Source organism: Saimiri boliviensis, chromosome 11 (genome assembly GCF_048565385.1).
Source record: "Saimiri boliviensis isolate mSaiBol1 chromosome 11, mSaiBol1.pri, whole genome shotgun sequence".
In the NCBI taxonomy this organism is placed as follows: domain Eukaryota; kingdom Metazoa; phylum Chordata; class Mammalia; order Primates; family Cebidae; genus Saimiri; species Saimiri boliviensis.
In genome coordinates, this window is record NC_133459.1 from 51,990,824 (window position 1) to 52,011,401 (window position 20,578).

At 56.8% G+C, this 20,578-nt stretch overlaps 1 protein-coding gene across 2 annotated transcripts in view; it reads right to left on the bottom strand.

Annotated features, from left to right (window-relative positions):
- Window positions 1–2,622: 2,622 nt before the first annotated feature.
- The window catches only part of GLIS1 (GLIS family zinc finger 1), a 242,227-nt gene continuing 224,271 nt past the window's right edge, over window positions 2,623–20,578 (bottom strand). The window contains exons 7-11 of one of the 2 annotated variants that reach the window (XM_074380854.1): window positions 17,347–17,479; window positions 10,944–11,100; window positions 6,164–6,342; window positions 5,517–5,684; window positions 2,623–3,183 (exon numbers count right to left, since the gene is read on the bottom strand). In XM_074380854.1, coding sequence (XP_074236955.1) covers window positions 3,026–3,183; window positions 5,517–5,684; window positions 6,164–6,342; window positions 10,944–11,100; window positions 17,347–17,479 — 795 coding nt within the window. In that variant the 3' untranslated portion in view covers window positions 2,623–3,025. The remainder of the gene's footprint in view (window positions 3,184–5,516; window positions 5,685–6,163; window positions 6,343–10,943; window positions 11,101–17,346; window positions 17,480–20,578) is intronic. The other variant, XM_039474045.2, reaches the window with a different exon arrangement.

Consider the following 20,578-nt stretch of genomic DNA (forward strand, 5'->3'; position numbering starts at 1 on the left):
TCATTTCCAGATCCCATCACTGCAGAGGCAGGAGCCACGCCGAGCCCCTCCGGGTCCCCTCCCGCCTGCTCGGCTCTGCTCTGTCTCGGCCTCTTTGTTTCTCTGCCTTTGTCTCCTTTCCTCCCGCCCTCTGCTCTCTGAAATTAAATGGGATCCAACTGCCAGCTCCCTGTGTGTTCCCGGCTTGCGGCTCAGCCCCTTTCATTATTAATAGAAATATGTCCTCATGGCGCAGCCTCACGCTGCTTATCTGGAGTGGATTAAGTGCTCACAGTGACATGTAGTATTGATTCCTCAGCATCCCCGTTCAAAACTAATTTGCCTTGGCCTAATTAGTTCCATAAAATCAGTGGGGGAGGGGACGAGGGGTGAGGAGACACTGGGTGGCAGGCAGCAGCCCAATCTGCCCTGTGACAATGGGTCAGTCCCTCTGTGCTGTGGGCTTGGACTGGGCCACTCTAGGAGGCGGAGGCTGAGAGGCCGTGGGAGAGGCTGCCCCAGCCTGCAAAGGGCAGGACAGTGCTGTGGGTGAGGGTGGAGGCTCTGGAGCCTGATGCCCGGTTTGAACCCATCCTACCTACCACTCACAGGCTGTGTCACATGGGCAAGTCCCTTAACTTCAACTTCAGTGTCCCTCAGTTTCTCTCTCTCTTTCTTTCTTTTTTTTTTTTTTTTTTTTTTGAGACAGAGTCCCAATCTGTCACCCAGGCTGGAGTGCAGTGGTGCGATCTTGGCTCACTGTAGCTTCCACCCGCTGAGTTCATGTGATTCTCCTGCCTCAGCCTCCTGAATAGCTGGGATTACAGGTGCGCATCACCATGCCTGGCTATTTTTTTGTATTTTTAGTAGAGACGGTGTTTCACCATGTTGGCCAGGCTGGTCTCGAACTACTGACCTCAGGTGATCCGCCTGCCTCGGTCTCTCAAAGTGCTGGGAGTGAGCCATTACAGGTGTAAGCCACCAAGCCCAGTGCACTGTCCTTCAGTTTCTGTGCCTATAGGATGGGAATAAGCAGCAGAGTCTGGCAGGGAAGACGTCTCTCTTCAGCTTGGGGCCATCAGGAGAGTTTCCTGAGGGGACCACACCGAGGTGTGTCAAGTGATTCCCCAGCCCTGCCCCACACCTGAGCAAGGAAGGAGGGGAGCTGCTCCCAGCCTGGAGTGGGCTGTGTGGACGGGGGCCACTGGACTAGACCGAGATCTTCAGTGAAGACAGTCACCCAGGGACCCTTTCCACCTTCCTCTTATGCTGGGCTCCTCACTGGCTGGAGCCAGCCCCGAGCCAGAGGGCAGTGGCCTCAAATGCAGCCCCTCATGGTTCGGCCCAGGTGTGGAGGGCTCAAGTAGGACAGGGGTGCAGACACCTCCTCAGCAGGCTCCTGGAAGGAGGCAGAAGGCAGATCCCCAGGAAGCACCACAGGCCAGCATGGCACCGTGGGTGATGGGGAGGACCAGCATGGCACCGTGGGTGATGAGGAGGACCAGCATGACACCGTGGGTGATGGGGAGGACCAGCATGGCACCGTGGGTGATGGGGAGGACCAGCATGGCACCGTGGGTGATGAGGAGGACCAGCATGGCACCGTGGGTGATGGGGAGGACCAGCATGGCACCGTGGGTGATGGGGAGGACCAGCATGGCACCGTGGGTGATGGGGAGGACGAGGTGCTCATCATGGCTCCACCACCGCGTGGCTGAGTGTTCACTCTGACCCTCAGTCTCCCTCTCTATAAAGAAGGGGGCTATTGGGCCTTTCATCCTGTTTTGCTAAGTCAGTGTACAAAGAGGCGGCCCTTTGATGGGGGTGTGAATGCCGGCTGCCCCTCTTTACCTACAGAGGAAACAACAAGACCCTCCCTAGACCATTTCTGGGAGCCCGGGAGGGTGATAAACATGACCACCTTTCTATGGCTCCACTCCAGCGGGAATGAGGCAGGAATTTTCCTGGATTTTTTAAACAGGTGATCAGTGTGACATGTGAGATGCTGGCCACTGTCCAGGTCACCTTTCCAGGCCTAGAGCATGGGCCTGTTCCTCGTGCTGGATGCTGGAGAGACATATAGGGGATGGGGACAGACCCATGCGAGCCTCGGTCTTCCAGCATGGGCGAGGGGCTCTGGGACAAAGGCTGCTCTCGGCTTCCAGCCTACCTGCAGGGACTGGCCTTTGCTCTTGGCTTTCTGAGGCTGTTTCGGCTCCATCCCCGGTAGGCTTGCCCTGCCCACCCAGGGCTCCTCTGTTTACAGAAGCCCAGACACCAGACTCGAAGCTCATTCTCCCACCTACTGAGGAGTCTCTGTAGCAGGCAGGGGCCTGGTTCAGATGGAGCTGGGCCGGACTGTGGTCAGACTGTGGGATCTGAGGTCTGGAGCCTGTCGCTGCACCTCCCAGCCTCAGTTTGTCCACCTGTCCATGGGGAAAGGCCTACTTCTCTGCGTAGTCCTGGGACTCGCGCTGGCGTATGAAAGGGCCACGGTGTGCGGTGGAGGCCACGTGCCACTGGTTCCCATCCCCACGGTGAGAACCCAGGGCCCGAGCTGGTTTCACACAGCTTCCTTAGCTCTGAACCCTGGCTCCGTCACCCTCCTCGGAGGCTCTCCCGGTACCCACCTCTGGGCTGAATCGCAAAGCAGAACCAGGCCCTCACAGATCCTTTCCAGTTTTTAATGTTTTTCTTGTAAAACCAAAAATATAAAACTGGCAGGGGAATGGAAGACAAGTTCTGCATATTTTATATACACGAGGTCTGTGATTTCAAAACCACTGGAGAAAGGAACGGGAAGACACGATTGAGGGAATGTTACAGGGCCACAAGTCCTGATGGGCACCTCTGTGCACCCAGCTCGGGTTCAGATGGCAGCTCCATGGCAGCGCCGGGTGGCACGGCCGACTGGCTCCCTGGGTCATAGCCCAGATATTCCGGCTGTGGTCTGGCGCTCCCGCAGGGTACACGGAGGGTGGGAGTGACAGCAGGTGGGTGAGGTGACATCTGCAGTGCTGGGCAGGCAGGCACACACAGGGCTCCTTCAGGTGTCCGTGTAGATGGAGGGGATGTGGCCCAGGCAGTGGTCAAAGGCTCCACTGGGGAAGAAGCCGCAGTCCTCGGGGCCGCTGGACATCACGTCTTCTGATGACTGCTGCGGCAGCGCTGCGGCGCACGAGGCCTCCGCCAGGGCCTCATAGCCTGACAATGGGTGGGAAGCGGTCAGCGCCGGAGGCAGCAGGGGCTGTGCCTGCTCATCCCTCCCAGTTCCCAGGCCCCACTCCACCTGCCCAGAGTCCCCCCTCACCGAGTTCTGTCCACGGGGCCTGCTTGGAGCCCTCTATTTTTCCGAATGTGGGAGCTGGTCACTGGGGTGGGGAGAGGACTTGGGAGCCACCCTGGGCCTGGCACACCCAGGGGGCTCAGGACAGCTGGAGAGACAGGCATGGGGCTGACTGTGAGGCAGAATGTGGGGGCGGGTAGGAGCAGCACAGCCCTTGACCTCAGGGGCTGGTCCCTTCCTGGCAGAAGGACCAGCTCGTCTCCACCCTTTCAGCTGCATCCCCCAAACGGACTCAAGAAACCCAAAGAAGAACACCGGCATTTCCTGGGCACTTAGTAAGTGCTCATTTCAGCTTGTCTGGCTTCAGCTCCGCAACGCTCCCATGCGGTGGGATTCACTATCCTATTCTACAGCTGAGAAGGCAGGCACAGAGAGGCCAAGACGCTTGCCTAAAGTCACAGTGTGAGTAAGGAAGGGAGCTGCGGTTGAACCCAGGTCCATCTGGCTCCAGAGATAGCTCCCTATTCCACTGGACATGCTGTGTCCAGGGTGAGGCCACCGCTCAGAGGCCCTTGACTTGGGATGGGCTGGGAGGGGTCATCCTCTCCTGTCCCTGCCCTAAAGGCCTGTCAATGCACTGCTGTCATTCATGTGTGTGGCCCGAGACAGGTTAGCCTGTCTACACGGTGGCATTGGGCCAAATTGTTCTGAGGCCCTGCAGCTCCTCGAGCGTGTCAGCTCTGTGCGTGATTTTTACTTGACCAGGGAAGTGTGGGTAGAAGGCAGCTAGTGGGCCCGGAGTGGGTGCTGGGGAGAGGGGAGGCCAAAAGAACCTCCCCTGGCCAGTGTAGGAGCAGGGCGTGGAAGTTGCCTGCCACGCCGTCAGAGCTATTCATTCCAAGCCTTGCTGCACAACTGAGAAATCCCATGTGGGCTGGATGGGGGTGGGAGGACAGGACGGGGAGCCCGCAGTGCTGGGCACCTCAATTCAGGCGTGCACAGACACAGAGCACTCATCTTCCATGTGGGCACATGCCACACAGGGGGCCATGCACACACGTCTATCACGAGTGGACATGGCACACGTGTACTCACAGGCCTGTGGATATGGTCCTTGAACACAGGTGCACACAAGCATGCTCACCTGAAACAGCCCGCATCACACACAGGCACGCACTCTGTGGAATCAGCCAAGTCACGGGTGGGCGACACAATGTGCACACAGAGGAGTGCACGGACATCCACACACACGTGGGGTAACACGTGTGCAGACACGAGTGCATGCCCTGCCAGCTCCTCACACTCATGGGGCACATGCTGCCAGAGCCACCTGTGCCAGCCCTGTGAGCACGGGCACACACAGACAACTGGCATGGGCATCCAGCCTGTCTGCAGGGACCGGCCTTTGCAGGTGTGTGGACTTGGACCCACAGGGTGGTGTGTGCCCAGCTGAGACCTCAGTGCTTGTCTCTATATCCCTGCCCCTCCACTGTCGCGCTGCGCACTCTCAAAGCTGACCAAAGGGCCTCTGGGGCAGGTCTCAGGTTCCTCTTTGTTGGAGCCCTGGAAATCTCTGGCTAGACCTGAGCCCCAGGCTGCTTTGAGGGTGGTCTTGGCTCCAGAATTCAGGGAGGGTCTAGCCCCTCCCTTCTGATGCCCCTGCTCTGATTAAGCCTGCCCTGACTAGGCCTGCCCTGCTGCTCTGAGCCTGGTTCCACCTCTGTGGGCTGTCCCCTCTCCCTGGGCTTCTCTAGACAAGCCAGGGGCAGCGCTGGGGAGGCCCAGGGCCCTGCGGGGCAGCACCAGGCACCGAGGCGGAGAAGGGGTAGCTCGACCTCCAGGCTCTGTCCCTGCCTAGACTCCTCTGCTGCCAAAGGGAGAGCAGGATTTGTTCATTCCCTGATATATCCCCAGGGTCTGCAGCTATGCCTGGCACACAGTAGGTGCTTAATAAATAAAGTGAAGCAGTAATTAAACCATGAGCTCCCAGTCTGATTCTTCAGAAACCTGTTAGCGTTCAGACGCATAAGGCTCTTGAAGCTGTGGGAAGAGCCAGACATTACAGTCAGGCAGGTACAGACAGTGCTGTGGGGTCCTGGGACCCTCTGAGCCTCTACTTACCCCTCTGTAAAGTGGGGATGGCCCTGCCACATAAGCATCCAAAGGCTGCAGGACCTCGTGCATGCAGCACCCAGCACCGGGCTGAGCTCGGGAGGTGCCCTGGACCGGAAACCACGCAGAAAGGGCTCACCTGGGGCAGGCAAGGGCACGCTGAGGCTGTGGTAGCCGTTGGGCCGCAGGGCATTGAAACCGTGGGTCTCCCCGACCAGTCCGTCCCCGCCAGCTGCTGGCTCCACTGTCCGGTAGCAGTCACCATAGGGGAAGCAGCTCTGGATGGAGTGGAAACTGCCCTGGTAACCTGCAGACAGGGTGGCAGGGGCCGCGTTCACAAAAAAGAAGTACCCAGGGCGGGGAGGGGGACCGTCCTCACTGCACGCTGCGCCTCCCGTGTGGTCCGGTCCAGACATCGTGGGTGTGAGCGAGAGAGGAGGGTCAGGGCACAGAAGGTGCAGGAGGCCGGGGCCCGTTCTCAGCTCCGCCCTGCAGGGAGGGAGGACAGGCCAGGGGTGGCTGAGATGGTCTCGATGCCTGCTCCCTCCACGCTCCGGCGCTCACTGGCCTCTCACTCTTCCTCACTGTCAGGATCAGTTTCCTCCAGGCCGTGCCCCAGCCGGGCCTCTTATGTCCCCTGCGTCCCAGCTTCCCTCAGCCCCAGTGCCCAGACAGTCATTCTCTGAGCCCCTGCCTCCCCCACTAGGCCACTGTCTCCTCATTCCTCTGAGGTTCCTGAGCAGGAATGGTGGGGTGATATGGAGTGGGCCCCTGGCCGGAGCTTACCTTGCGGGCTGGGCACAGGCGGGGGTGGAGGGCTCTGGAAGGGTGGGTAGGCGGGCTTGCTTGGGAGCGTGGAGAAGGGCTGGCCTCCCGGAGAATGGTTCTGGGAGGGTGGGGGCAGCGGTGGTGGCCCGAGCCCCTTCAGGGAGCTGCCTATGGGTGAGAGGAGTCCGGGCCCCAACCTGGAGAGAATGGAGAACCTGTCAGCAGGCAGGGTTGTGGAGGGTGGGGCCAGAGGCAGGGCTGCCACGGCTTGCTCCCCTCCAGCGACGGGAGCCCACTCCCCAGCTGACCTGCTCCAACTTACATCAGTTAGAAGAGGAGCTTTCATGTCTGGTCAGGTTCAAGCCAAACTTTCAATCCTGGAAGCTTTGGAGTCTGGTGTTTAGGATAGTCAGCAAGGAACGGAGGTAAGGGACGCGACCTTTCCAGATGAGAGAACTGGGTTCAAACCCCTAACTGCTCTCAGTGTCTAGGTGTTTGGGGCAAGCTGCTCAATGTCTCTGAGCCCTGGTTTCCCGGAAGGGCCGCTGGCTCACCACTGGGCACGCTGCAGCATCATTACCTGCTGGGTGCCCGTCTCTCTGCCTCATGCTCGCCACTCTGGTGACCTGGAGGAGGAGCCCTGGAGCAGCCCATGGCACTCTCAGTCCCCAAGCATTGAGCCCTGACTTGCCCCAGGCCCTGCGAGACAGATGATCTTGTGTCCTTTTCGCAGACCGGAAAGCCAAGGTTCAGAGAGGTTTGCCCAAGTTACTCCCAGCCACACAGCACTGACCTCAGGGGCTACGGTCAGGGTGACATGAAAGCAATGTAGAGTGTGACGTGTGATGCATTCTCAGCCACTCCATCCATCAGCATCATCATTACAAAGATGAAGGGAGGAAAAACTAGCAAGTCGGTCCCACAGCCAAGTTGGCATTTTTTTCTGCTCAGTGTATCCTGAGGAACCTTCTCCTGTTTCCAGCCCTGGCCATCTGTCTTCCGCTTGCATACCACCTGCGACGGGGGGCTCCTCAGCTGCCTTCATACAGAGCCTGAGGGGCATGCAGGCTCAAGACTATGCGCTCTGGAAGCTCATGTTCAGAAGCAAGACTGCAGCGGCTGAGAGCTGCACAGGCACCCTGAGCCCAGCCCAGCCCGGGGCCGTCTACCTGGACCGCAGGATGCTACAGGCCAGGTTCCCTTCTCACGCTACCTTCCTAAGCCCCTAGGCCCACTTCATGGAGACCAAAATGACTTTGAGATCAATGGCTTGGGGACTCTGGGGACAAGGCTAAAGGCTCCCAGCCTGTAAAGCACTTAGGTGCATGGCAGAAAGAGGGAGACAGCGGGAGCTCAGAGTCCCCATTTCTTGTCTGGATTTGTGGGTTGTTGGACCATCTACATTAAAATATACAGTGAATTCAGTGTCACAGCTCCAGGTGACCTCGTTACCCTTGCCTACCCTCTGAGACTCCACGTGTTAACAGATGGTGCCTCTCTGAAGGAAGCAGGGCTATCTGGAAATGGAGAAAGCAGATTTGGAGACAGGCTGGAGTCTCCATGTCTGCGGCTGCACCAGGTTCCTCTCTGCTCCCTCCCATCTTGGCAGCCCCTCCACTGCCCCTCCAGTCTTCTGTCATCATCCACAGGTCTGGGCCTGTCACTGTGGGCTCGCTTGAGGACAGGGGAAGCAGGGCCTCGGTGCTGGGTCCCTGGCCCAGCCACTCACACACTGTGGGACCATGTCACCATTTTAAGTTCATGAGCCAAATCCTCATCACACCTCCAGGAATAAATTATCGTTATCATCATCATCATCATTTTTAGGCCCGTCTTAAGGGTGACCAAATGGGACAGTGTCTTCCTCTATGCACTGGAAACCGTGTAGAGTTGTGCACAAGCCGTGTGTCCTCATGACAAGTTCTCCTGACTGAAGCTGGGCCAGGGCCTGGCTGGGGAGTGGCTTTGCCTTCCCACCAGCCTGCTGCCTGGTGGCTGCCTTATCTCTATCCCAGCTGGGCACCCACAGCCCAGCCCTCCCATGGTTTCCTGGAGCCCCCGTAGGAAGGGCCAGGTCTTGGTCCTTCTCGGCCACCTGGTGCCCAGTACTGGGCCTGCCACTCAGCCAACAACCGATGACACTAATAAATGAGTTTACGAATCTCTCAGCTACAAACCCCAGAGATTAATGGCATTGCAGGATTAAGATGAACCAGATACGAAGGAGAAAAAACATGCACTTTCAAAAGTTTGTTTTTCCTGTCTCGCTCCACCATCAGTTCACATCTGCCACCTTCGCAGCCAGTGAAATTAAACAGAACACACTCTCCCACAGCAGATGTGACGCCTGAGAGTGCGCAGCTCTACCTGAACTCTTGAAAAGGCAGGAAAGATCATCCGGAGCTCCTCCTCCTGAGTCATGCAAATGATTCCTAAATCAAATATTTTTGCTTCAACTGGAACCTATAAAAATTAATATAAAACCTCACTGGCCTGGCAGACCAAGGGCTTCATACCTCGCACAAGGCTGGGAAAAAAAATACCCTATTCGTCGTCTTCTCCGAGCCAGGGTAAATAAATTTGGTCATGAAGTCAGGCCCTCTTAGCATATTTTTGAGTGAATCAGATAATTCTGTCAAGCTATTTAAACGTCCCAGCAAACCACTGGGGAGCCACGAGTGGCTGCTCCTTGTTGACTTTGGCGGGAAAGGGAGGCTGAAGTCCCTTTCCCCACTCTCTTCTCAGGATGAAAAAGAAACCCATTCACACTGGACCGGGGCCTGGTGTCAGGCATGAGGGCGCTTCTCTCCTGCAGCTGGTCCTGAGGCTCCCTGCCAAAGGCAGGGGTGGGCAGGCAGGATGGGCAGGCGGGGTGGGCAGGCGGGGGTCCCCTCTTGTCATCACTCTGCCTCTCACTGCAGAATTCTTGACGGGCACTTATGCAGGCGGCAGGCAGGTGATGAATGAGGCAGGGCAGAGTGCACAGCTGAGGACTGAATGGACTCCGTGGTTTCTTTTCCTTTGGTTGAAGATGTTTTTCAGCTGGCTGGTGGGTGAGCAGGTGGCCTGAGTGGGTATGGGTGGGGGCGGGGGCCATCATGGCGTCGCCTGTGCCAGGTAGGACACACAGTGTCAGGCATGTGTACGGCTCTCACCCCCTTCCTCGGGCAGGGCCTTCTGATGCCTCTCACAGAAGCAGCAGCTGAGCTCGAGCTGCGCCTGGTGTTCTGGGTCCTCCTCTACATCCCCTCAGGCGGCCTCTTCACGACTCTCTGCTCACACTCACACTCACGGCTACAATCTTCCCCTGCCCATCAGCAGCCCCTGTGCACCACAGGTCGCCCCTGACACCCCCTCCTCTCCCTGCCCAGCCCAGGTCTCCCACTCCTGCTGTCTCTGTGTCACCACTGCCTTCTGGTTCCTCCTCCCCAGCCTGAACCGCGCCCCGCAGTCCACTCCACCCCTGCAATGCCGCCCTGCGTCCTCATCCCAAACCTGACCACATCACTGCTCAACACGCCTCAGGCTGAGTCCCATCCCAGGCCTTGGGCTCTGGACCTGGCAGCCTCTCTCCCAAGTTCATCACCCCACATGGTGGTTCCCCAGATCACACCAAGCTCTCACCATGCCTTCCTTCACTCTTGCTACTCCTTCCTCCTAGCCTCTCCACCCATCCAACTCCAGCCTCACCTCCTCCAGGAAGCCTTCTCTGACATCCTCCCAGCAGCCGCATGCCACTGGGCTTTCCTCTGGGCTCCACAGCCCTTCTGCTTCCTTGCCGCGTAGCACTGGCCCCTATGCGGTAGGTCTCCCTCTCACAGTAAGCATTTCCAGGGCCAGAGTAATCGGCAGCCCCAGCACGGGGCCCAGGGCCTGCCCACAGCGGCTCCGTAACTGAACACTGAATGAATGGGTGAATGAATGGCAGGAAGAGCCCAGTAATAATAGGAGGGCCACAGTGGGCCACGAATGTGGTGATGAAGCCAAGCTGGCCCCAGGCGCAGGCAGGCCAAAACCAAGACTGTTGCCTGGCAGAGGAAGGGCAGGGAAGGAGGAAGGTGCTGGGGTCAGGCTGGGTGTGGGGAGGGGGAGAGGAGGAGAAGGGACAAGGTGATTAGCAAAAAAATAGCAGGGAGGGGAGGAGGGCGGGGCTGTGAGGCCTCTGCTCATTTGCAAGAAAAACAGATTTCAGCAGATCACGGTCCAGCAATTAACACATTCACCATTTCCAGTCAATTAAGTGGCCACAATGAGAACCACATTGGGCACGGGAAGAGGCCACCCCTCTCCACAGTGATCCTGAAGGAAAGGCTCCCCGACAGCCCCCGCAGCAGGCCGGGTGACAGTCACAGCTGCAGTGGCTGGAGATGGGGTGGGGCCCACACCAGCATCTGTGGAGTGTGAGCAGTGGGCAGTCTGCTCCCAAATGCACAGATGAGCCAAGGAGATACCAGAGTGAGGCCCGGGAGGCCTGGGTTCTATTCTGGGTTTGGCAGTCCAGAATGCAGGGGTTGTTGGGTGGGGCTACAGAGTTTTCCCAGGGTCCCCCAGTGGGGAGGAGGGGCTGCTTGAAGCAAGGCATTCAGAAGCCAATACTGTCTACTCAGGGTTACTGCAGGCCCCAGTGGAAACAGGCACAGAAAGTGTTTAGAACGCAGTACGCAGTCAGTGTTCCCTGAAGGCTGGCCATTTTCATTATCAGTAACAAGCAGACAGATAGTGCAGGACACCTGCCCCCACTCCCTCCCCCCAGTTCCCTCTTGCTGCCCCTGGAGGAGGACTGGCCTGGTGTACATACCCATCCCGGGTGCTCTCAGCCACAGGCAGAGGGGACAGATGGTGGTGGGAACTGGTGGTGGCATCCAGCAGGTGGTGCCTGGAAGACACATCGTGGGCTGGGGGCAGGAGGCCTGTTGCGAGTCCATTGTGGGGGGTGATGGAACCAGGATACACACCTGCAGGGAATCAAACAAGGGTCACTGGACTCGGGCCACTCCCTAGAGATGGCTATGATGACCCAGGAGCTGTGTATGCCTGATGATGGAGACCGAAAGACAAGAGGGAAAATGAGCACAGTTGTATCACTGGAAGGTTAGGGGCCCCAATGAGGGAGGTGCTGGCTCCACTCTGCTCAGTTCAGGCCCTGCAGGCCCTGGATAAAGGGCTGTGTCCAGAGCTGGGGCTCACCCTGATAGCAGAGGTGGACTGGCAAGGGGCTGTCAGAGGCATGCGGTGCTCAGACCGTGTGTGTATGTGTGTGCATGTGTATGTGTGTGCGTGCATGCGTGCATATGTGTGTGTGCGCACACGTGTGTGCATGTGTGTGCACATGCATGTTTGCATATGTGTGTGTGCATATGCATGTGTGTTCGTGTGTGTGCATGTGCACGTGTGTGTTGAGACGGGGGCATGTATAGGGCAGGTAGTCTCAAATCTCTGTGGCGCTGTTCAGGAAAAGAAGGGGCTCGTTCTGTGTGGCCCTGGAAGCAGACAGAGACTCAGGAACGGAGAGCAGCTTGAGAGAAGTAGCCAGCAGCCCAGGGCGCCGCCGTGCCTTCTAACAGGCAGTGCTGCTGCAGGGCAATGGACTGCCCTTGCAGAGTAACCACCTCCCCCAGAGACATGCAAGCACAGCCGGGTGTCCACTGTGAAGGCTTCCAAAGAGGGATGACTGCACTAGCTGGGTGACAGGCTGGCCTGGGAGACCTGAGAAGGGCTGCCATGGATGGTTGTATGGACTGTACACTGAACAAGGGTCCCAACTGAGGAGAGGAGTCAGCCACATTCTAGTCTCAGATTCTAAACCTTCAGAAGATACCTGCAAGGTGATGCCACCTTTTGTCATCTTTTACCCCCTAGGGTCTTAACCCTTGTTAAGATAGGCAGGCTAATAAATCGATGGAGGACACCAGGTCAGTGTCTCATGTTGCTCCAGGGGTCCAACTGAGTCTTTGGGAGTTACTGAGCCCAGCACTCCCCAAATGCCTTCACCAAGAAACCCTAATCAGAGTAGGCAATAAACCCCTACTCTGGGACTGAAGTCTAGGAAGGACACAGCAAGAGCTGTAAGTCGTTATGCTCCCTATTTCATCTGAAAGAATAAAAAAGATGAATACACCCGACCCCTGCATTCCAGGCCACCACACGGAGAATGGAGCCCAGGGCTCCTTGGGCTCCCTCTGGCTTCTCCGTGGCTCATCTCTCTAGGGAGTGCCAGTTGTGCATCCCTTCTTCACCCTGGCCATGTTTATTTTAATAGCAACTGATCATTTTCTCCGAAATCCATGCATCCAGCAGATGCCCTGGGAGGACTCTGTGTGACCTGGGGGCTAGCCTGGGGCTGCACTGATGGACTGTGTTACTTGGGGGCTAGCCTGGGGCTGCACTGATGGACTGTGTTACCTGGGGGCTGGCCTGGGGCTGCACTGATGGACTGTGTTACTTGGGGGCTAGCCTGGGGCTGCACTGATGGACTGTGTTACCTGGGGGCTGGCCTGGGGCTGCAATGATGGACTGTGTTACTTGGGGGCTAGCCTGGGGCTGCACTGATGGACTGTGTTTCCTGGGGGCTAGCCTGGGGCTGCAATGATGGACTGTGTTACTTGGGGGCTAGCCTGGGGCTGCACTGATGGACTGTGTTTCCTGGGGGCTAGCCTGGGGCTGCACTGATGGACTGTGTTACTTGGGGGCTAGCCTGGGGCTGCACCGATGGACTGTGTGACTTGGGGACTAGCCTGGGGCTGTGCTGATATGGTGTCCACTCTGATTGGCCAGTGCACATGGGGCAGCTGTTACATACTGAACAGCACTCTGGTCACCATGGATCCAGACCAGTGCTCTTATTACACCATAAGGACAAATCTGAGGATACACCAGTCTCTTTTCATGAATGGAGTAAGGAGACCTTTTACCTTCTCAGTTGGTTGGGGTTCCAAGGCTAGCTCATCCCAGCTGGCCCCTTTGGCCTAGGCCTGCAATTCAGGAGGCTGCTAAGGGAACGAGCAGGGCTGTGGCAGGGGCAGGAAGCTCAGTGCTTCAGGCAGCATGGCAGGGAGCAAAATCAGTGAAACTGCATGGATTAACAAGGGGAGCAGTGGGGCCTGTGGCAAAGGGGAGAGCACACGATGTGGAAAGACCTTCATATGGAAACCGTTAAAAAAACAAGCCTGCAATCCCAGCACTTTGGGAGGCCAAGGTGGGAGGATCACTTGAGGCCAGAATTCGAGCCCAGCCTGGCCAACACGGCAAAACCCTATCTCTACTAAAAATACAAAAATTAGCTGAGTGTGGTGGCATGTACCTGCAATCCCAGCTTCTTGGGAGGCTAAGGCAGGAGATGGCTTGAACCAGAAAGGCAGAGGTTGCAGTGAGCCAAGATGGTGCCACCGCAGCCTGGGTGACTCTGTCTCAAGAAAAACAACAACCAAAAAGCACCCCCATGCCTATGAGGCCAAACAGTTTGCAACCCCTGGCTTGGAGTTACAACTGTAAGCACCCTACATTATGTTACATCCGGCGATTCTACTATCATAATAGCTACCATTAATTTAAAACATACTTTGTGGCAAGCTGTCTTTCCACATTACCTAGTTTAACCATCTCGACCAGTGTCAGTGGGGAAGACAATATATCCCATTTAAGATGAGGAAACTAAATGATTAACAAGTTGAACGACTTGTCCAAAGTCACAGAGTAGGTGGCTCATCAGGGCCATCTTCCAAGCAGGGGGGAGAGAAAGTTCACTTGAGGCCAGGGCTAGGAGCGGCTCCAGCTCAGGTGATGTTCCAGATGTCTGACTGAGGCCTCGGCTCTGGTGTAGGCATCACTGCTGGCTGCTGTGAGACCCTGGGGCTCTGGGTGAGAGCTTCCAGGCACCCTCCAGCTCTCGGCCACCGTCCTTACTGCTCCCTGCCTCTAGGACTGTGTTCCCAGGGCTAGCACCACCTGTCCATCCAGTCACTGCCTCCCTCCCCAGCTTGGGGAAGGCACCGGAAGTGGTATTTGTGGAGACAGCTTGGCAAGGAGCTGCCCACGTTTGAGCTGCTCACCACTCTCCTTAGCACCTCTTTGCCTGCTATCTTGAACCAATTTGGAGGGCTGACAGCTGGGAAGGCTTAGAATCCTGATCAGTCCTGCTGTCTCCCTCAGCCACGCTGATCTCATGCTTCTCAAGTCCTCACTGTCCATAACATTACCTTCGGTCTGCTCAGGACAGGCCTGGCAGATAAGCTCCCAGGGGTTGGGGAGTCTCCCGTGCAGAAGAGAGCTGGTCCCTACTCAAGGGAGCGTCCTGCAAGCGGACAATGGAAATTAGTGTCTCCCTCTGCAGCTCATCCCTCACCCTCTCTCCTCTGTTCTGGACTCTGCTAACCCTCCCTGACTCGGTCCCCTGCCCTTGCCTCTGCCCTGGGGCCACGTCCCTGCCTGTCCAGCCTCCACGCCAAAGATGGACACAGGGTGGGTGACCGAGTGTGTGAACTAGAGACGCTGACCATGTCAGCAAACAGCAGATGGGAATGAAGGAACCACAGGATTGTGAAGAGCAGCAGGATCGAGGATGCCATGGGGCCTGACAGGCTCTCCCCAAAACACACCACGTCAGGCTGTAAAGCTGTGCCATCAGTCATCAGCCCTGAGTGCTTAACCTCTGGCCTCACATCTGTTCCCTTCTCAGGCATCTGCCACACGGCCTGCAGAAGAACCTAGCAGGTCGGATCCTGGGGGATCCAGGACACTGGGCTTTGCCTGGATGGTCTTGCCCTCCTTGCTATACTGCAAGCAGCTCAGGGACGGGAACAGCATGGGGCCTGGCAGACAGCAAGTGCTAGGTCTGGCTGATGGGCAGCAGGGAGGTACAGGCTCTAGTTAAGAGGAGGGCAACCTGCACAGATGGTCTGGATTCAAATCCTGCCTCTGCCACCTGCTGGCTATGGCTTGCGTGTGCCTTCCGAGGCTGATGTGAGCATGATGGCAGTGACGTCCATGCACAGTCCCTGGAGCGGTGCCTGGCAGAGTCAATACGTGCTGGCTGGGCGTGACTGTAAGGTGGATGAGCACACAGTCGTTCTTCTTGTTGCCCATGAGCAACAATAGCAGTAAGATTATCGGTCACACAGGGTTTATATAAGTGACCGCATCCACGATCACATTGTTCTCATAGCAGATGAGATCCCTCAGTGTCTGGGAGGGAAACTGAAGCTCAAAGCAGAGAAAACACTGCTTATTGACACAGAGCAAGGGTAGCAGCTTCAGCAGGAGTGGCTCCTGCAATCTGTGATGATGAGGCCTCAGCTGACTGTTTCTCATCTGCAGCATGGGTTTCACATTACTCCACAGCACAGTTGGGGATTGAATGAGAGGGTATTTGTGAAGTGAGTGGCCCAGGCAGGTGCTCAAAGACGGTGACTGCTGGTCCTGTCCCTTCTCGCTGGGACAAGCCCGAGGCTGGCATCTGGGAGAGCAGGCTTGCAGTCTGGACTGGCTGCTGACTTCTCTGGATGACCTTAGGTGATTTCTTCTCCTGCCCAGGCCTGAGTCTTCCCTGGGTAAATGATGGGGTAGGTACAAGAGCTTTGCCCTGGGGGCAGCACTGCTCCTCGGGAGCTGCTCTCTTTTCAGCTGATTCAGGAAGCAGCTTCTGAGGCCTTATTTTATTTTTTCTTAACACAGAGCTCCAAGCGGTCACTGCCATGACTAGTACTTGGGAGCTAGCACTTGAGATACCTTCTCCCAGGGCTGGATCAGCCCTCCAGTCCCTTCCAACCCTGCCATTTTAGCAGTTCTGACCCCGTGAGAAGCAGCCACACAGAGGGGTCCTCCAGCTGGACGTGAGGAGCGTACAGACCCTCCCCCAGGCACCCATCCACCTGTGTCCTTACCCTTGTGGGCCTGCCTGAGCACAGACCCCTGGGAAGGGCGACCCATGAGAAAGGCTGAAAAGCTTTTCTTCCTGAGGCTGTTTGGCAAGTGTTTGATATATTTTTAAATCCGTTGCTACTTCAACATTGAGGGGAAAGAATAAAAAATTGAAAAAAAAATGTTTAAAATGATTGGAGTAATTCAAGAAATCCCAGAGGGTGGGCAGAGCTTTCTGCTCTGATATTGTGGTTTCTTTAGGGGAGCTGGGGGTAGAGCGCAAGGACTGTCAGCTGGAATCTAAAGGCCACGCTACCCTTATCTGGGCTGAATGCCTGAGCCACAAAGCCAGGAATACCTGCTGTGGTCTGAGACCTGCCCTGTGGCCCACGGCTGCTGGGGGGGACAGACAGGCCACCTCAGCTGGACCAGAGGTCCTTAGTGTCTTGCGGGAGGGGCCTGCAGAGTCCCAGGGGCTCTGGAGGCCCCATCTGTGGGCCACAGAGTTTAGTGATGAGCTGGAAGTGATCTGGGCTAAGTTCCTATCCTCTCAGAGCCTGTGTTTTCTCCTCTGGAGCAGGAGTCAAGGCCAGGGGCAGAATGGGCTCTTCTTGAAGATGGTTCCTCCCTGCGGATGATCCTGGCAGCAGGGGCCATCAGGAAGGGCACCAGAGTCTCTCTTCATGACGCTTGGGGCAAGGCAATGGGTTCCCCCAGCCCAGCTCTACACACATCCCCATCCTGGATGCTGGTGACCCCAGAATCAGGCAGACCCTGGGCCTCCCTTGAGGAGCTCACAGTCTGGTAGGGGAGACAGATGGGAAGCAGAGTGATGCCCAGAGTGCTCAGCACTGGGGCAGAGCGAAGCCCAGAAAAAGACTTCCTGGAGGAGGGGGCACGGAGGTGGGTCCTGAAGGAAGGATAGGAGCTACCTTCATGAAGGGAGGGAGAAGAGGACTGGCAGGGTGTGGACAGTGCCCAGTGTCGGGGAAGCAGGAGCAGAGAGTGTTCAGGGAACCACCTCCAACATGCCAATGGGAGGCAAGAGGCTGCCAGGAGGATCCAGGCCCCACGAACCTTGGAGGGTTGAGAGGGGTGAGGGCTTCATGCCCTGAGCAATGGGGAACCACAGAGGAATGTGAAGGAACACTTGCCTAGTTAAAGGGAGAAGATGGATTGGAAGTAGAGAGCCAGAGGCACAGACAACCAAGTCCAGACAAGGGGGCGCCTGCAACAAGTCGTTCCCATGTGGGCGGCCCACTGAGTGTCACTTGTGCTACAGGGACTGTCGGCAAAGAAAGGCCCCTCCCGGGCTAAGCCCTGGCCCTGCCTCCCAGCACACATACCTGGGAGCAGCTCCTGGCCCAGGCCGCAGCCACCCTTGCCGTCGCTGGCAGCCAGCTGTGTGGACGCGTGGAGCTGCTGCAGGGCCAGACACTCGGTCAGGACGTCGGCCTCGGTGTCAGGGCCCATGTGCAGCTGGGGAGCAAGCAGAGGGAAAGGAGGTGTGTGTTACGTGAGGCCCCTGCCCACCGGCAACCCTCACTTTAGGGGACAGGGCAGGAGGGACTGCAGCCCCAGGGCAAGACCCTTCCCGTCACTGTGCTTCAGTTCTCGATCTGTGAAATGGGCTGATTGTGTACATTGTGAAGATGGTGTTAGTCCAGCTCCTTCGAGAAGCAGATGCCAAGATGAAATTGAACTTGCAAGGGTTTAAATGGGAGACGTGCCTGTGTGAGAGGAAACAGGGAGATTGCTGGGAGAGCCCTGGGTCCGAGGGAGGGAGGAAGAGAGGGAAGAGGGAGGGAGAAAGGGCCAGCCGGGAGCATCTGGGACAGGGACTCAGGGGATCCTCAGCAGCTAATGTCTGCTGGATGTCAGGGAGTCCAGTGTCTCTCAGGAAGGCTCTGCCTCAGTGTCCCTGCTGGGTGCTTAGTCACTGCTGGGAGCAGCCTGCGGGAGGTATGGCCTCCGCACACCCACAGAATGGGTGGCAAAGGGCAGCAGTGGGGCCTCGAATGGGTAGCCACAGTCTGCAGGAGCATTCTTTGCAGCATGGGTGAACGGACGCGCTAGGGGTGAAGCGCAGCAGGTGTGCAGTCAGCAGGTGTGCAGTTAGTGCCCCCCACCTGACCCAGCTCTTTCATTCTTCCTTCTTGGTACAAGGTTCAGTGGAAATAGTTCAGGGCTAGGGATGAAGAGCTGGGCTCAGATCCCGTCCCACCTCTTCTTACTCCTTGTGTATTGCTGGACAAATAGCTTAACCTCTCTGGGTCTCGCCTACCCAGTCTGTAATAAGCAGCAAGTCACGCCTCCCCCTGGGCTGCCGTGAGGGGGGATGAGACGATCACTGGGGACATGCTTTGGAAGTGCGGTGGTAGGGCTGGCTGGGTCCCATCTGGTCACCCCATCGTGGGCATGATGGATCAGTGTATGGACTTGAGGTCCTCAGCTAAGGGCAAGCTTGGGCAGGGGTGCACCCAGGAACCCAAGCAAATCTTTGGCCAACAACCCTTGGCTGTTCCCAAAGATAGTCACCTCAGAACGCCTTCCAGAGCCAGAATGGGGACAGTGTGAGGCCTTCAGGACAGTGAGTGATGATTGGGGCAGGCACCTGGATGGGAAGGGCCCCTTCTCTCAGGGAACTCCTGAAGCTTGGCTCATCCAAATGCTCATCTTACCCAGGACATAACAGACCCAGAGAAGGTGAGAGCCCTGCCCCATATCACACAGCAGCTGCGAGTCAGCTCTTAGGGCTTTTCCGGCCTCCCACGACAGAAGGGCCAGGGCCCAGACTCGGAGAAGGCATGCCCAGCATCGAGATGGGCTCTTAGCTTCCTGACCTAGCAGCTGTTTTCCATGTAAATTATGTTTCTGGCAAAAGAGAGCCAAGGCATGTTCTCGTAGACCGCAATGTCTATCGGATTAGGAGCAGCAGGAGAGGAGAATTAAGGAAGAAAAGCATTTCTAATTCTCTCTGAAATGCAGCAGGGCTGCCAAGGACTTGTCATAATACAAGGGTCGCTTTACCCAGAAAGATACATCATCCCTGATGGCTTTTAATGGATGCTTATTGTTGGGAAGTTTGCAGATCTGCGGCCCCAAGTCCCCGGGGGCTCAGTGAGAGCCAAGCGTGGGGCCTGGGAAAGCCAGGGCAGGATTCTGGTCCTCAGGCACTGGTCTGCTTGGGACAGAAGCCTCCGTGGTGTGGCACTCCAGTCTCCTGGAGCCTGGGCCATTCCCTGTGCCTGGTCAGGCCCTCAACTTGAGAGCAGTGAACCGAGCTCAGGCCCTGGAAACAGACAGTTCTGGGATGGGACCCCAGCTCTGGCGCTTCTGCGGTGCATGATGCTGGGCTGGTTTGTTAACTCTGACCCTTAGTTTCTCCATCTCTAAAATGAGGGGCTCATGACTCTAGCCCCCACACTTTGGGAGGCCAGGGTGGGAGGATTACTTGAAGTCAGGAGGTCAAAACCAGGCTGGACAACAAAGTGAAACCTCTGTCTCTACAAAAAAATATACCAAAAAAAAAAAAAAAAAAAAAAAAAAAAAAAAAGCCAGGAGCACTGGAGCATGCCTGTAGTCCCAGCTACTCAGGAGGCTGAGGCAGGAGGATCACCTGAGCCCAAGAGTTAAAGGCTGCCATGAGCCCTGATCATGCCACTGCACTCCAGCCTGGGTGAAAGTGAGACTTTGTTTCTAAAAATAAAATGAGGGGAAAAAAAACAGTGCCCACACATATGGTTATGGTTTGTTTGTTTTTGAGACAGGGTCTTGCTCTGTCACTCAGGCTAGTGTGCAATCACAGATCATTGCAGCTCCAGCTCCTGGGCTCAAGTGATGCTCCCACCTCAGCCTCCTGAGGAGCTGGGGAGCTAGGGTTAGAGTGAGGCCTAAATGAGATACAGGATATGAAGCCCCAGGCACAGTGCCGGAGCTGCAGAGGCACCTGGGCTAAAGCACAGCCTCTCCCTCCTCCGTGAATATGGAGGAGGTATTTCACCAGAAAGCTGATGGCGCAGGCTCTGACCCCATCCCTCTCTGCTGCACAGCTTCTAACACTCCCCACTGCCTGCAGGCTGGAGACGAGCTTCCCAAGCCTGGTGGTCCCCTCTCATCCTCTTTCCCACTGAGGCCGGCTTGCTCCCAGCACCCCATCACTGTCTCCCTGTCCCAGGGCGTGAGGCAGCTGCTTCCTCCAGCCTGCAGGCCTCTGCTCTGTTTCATTCATAGCCGTGTCTGCAGTTCACAGAACAAGGCTTAGAATACAGTGGGTGCTCTGTAAATCCGGGTGAACCTATGAATGGGCTCTTCCCACTCTGTCCTCTGTCATTCTAGTGTCCCTGAGTTGGCCCCTGGCGTCTCTTTCACCCCCACACCCTCCCTAGCACTCAAGGACCCTCACTCCCTGGCCCTGGAGTTCCGTCGGAGTCCCCGATGCATTTTCTACATGGCCCTCAGGGTCACCTCTCAAGGTGCCATGTCCTTGCTCTGTTTAAGATCTCTCCATGTGATGAGAGATCTCTCACCGACTATGTACTGAATGTAGCTCTGTCCATGCTACGTCTCATCATTGCG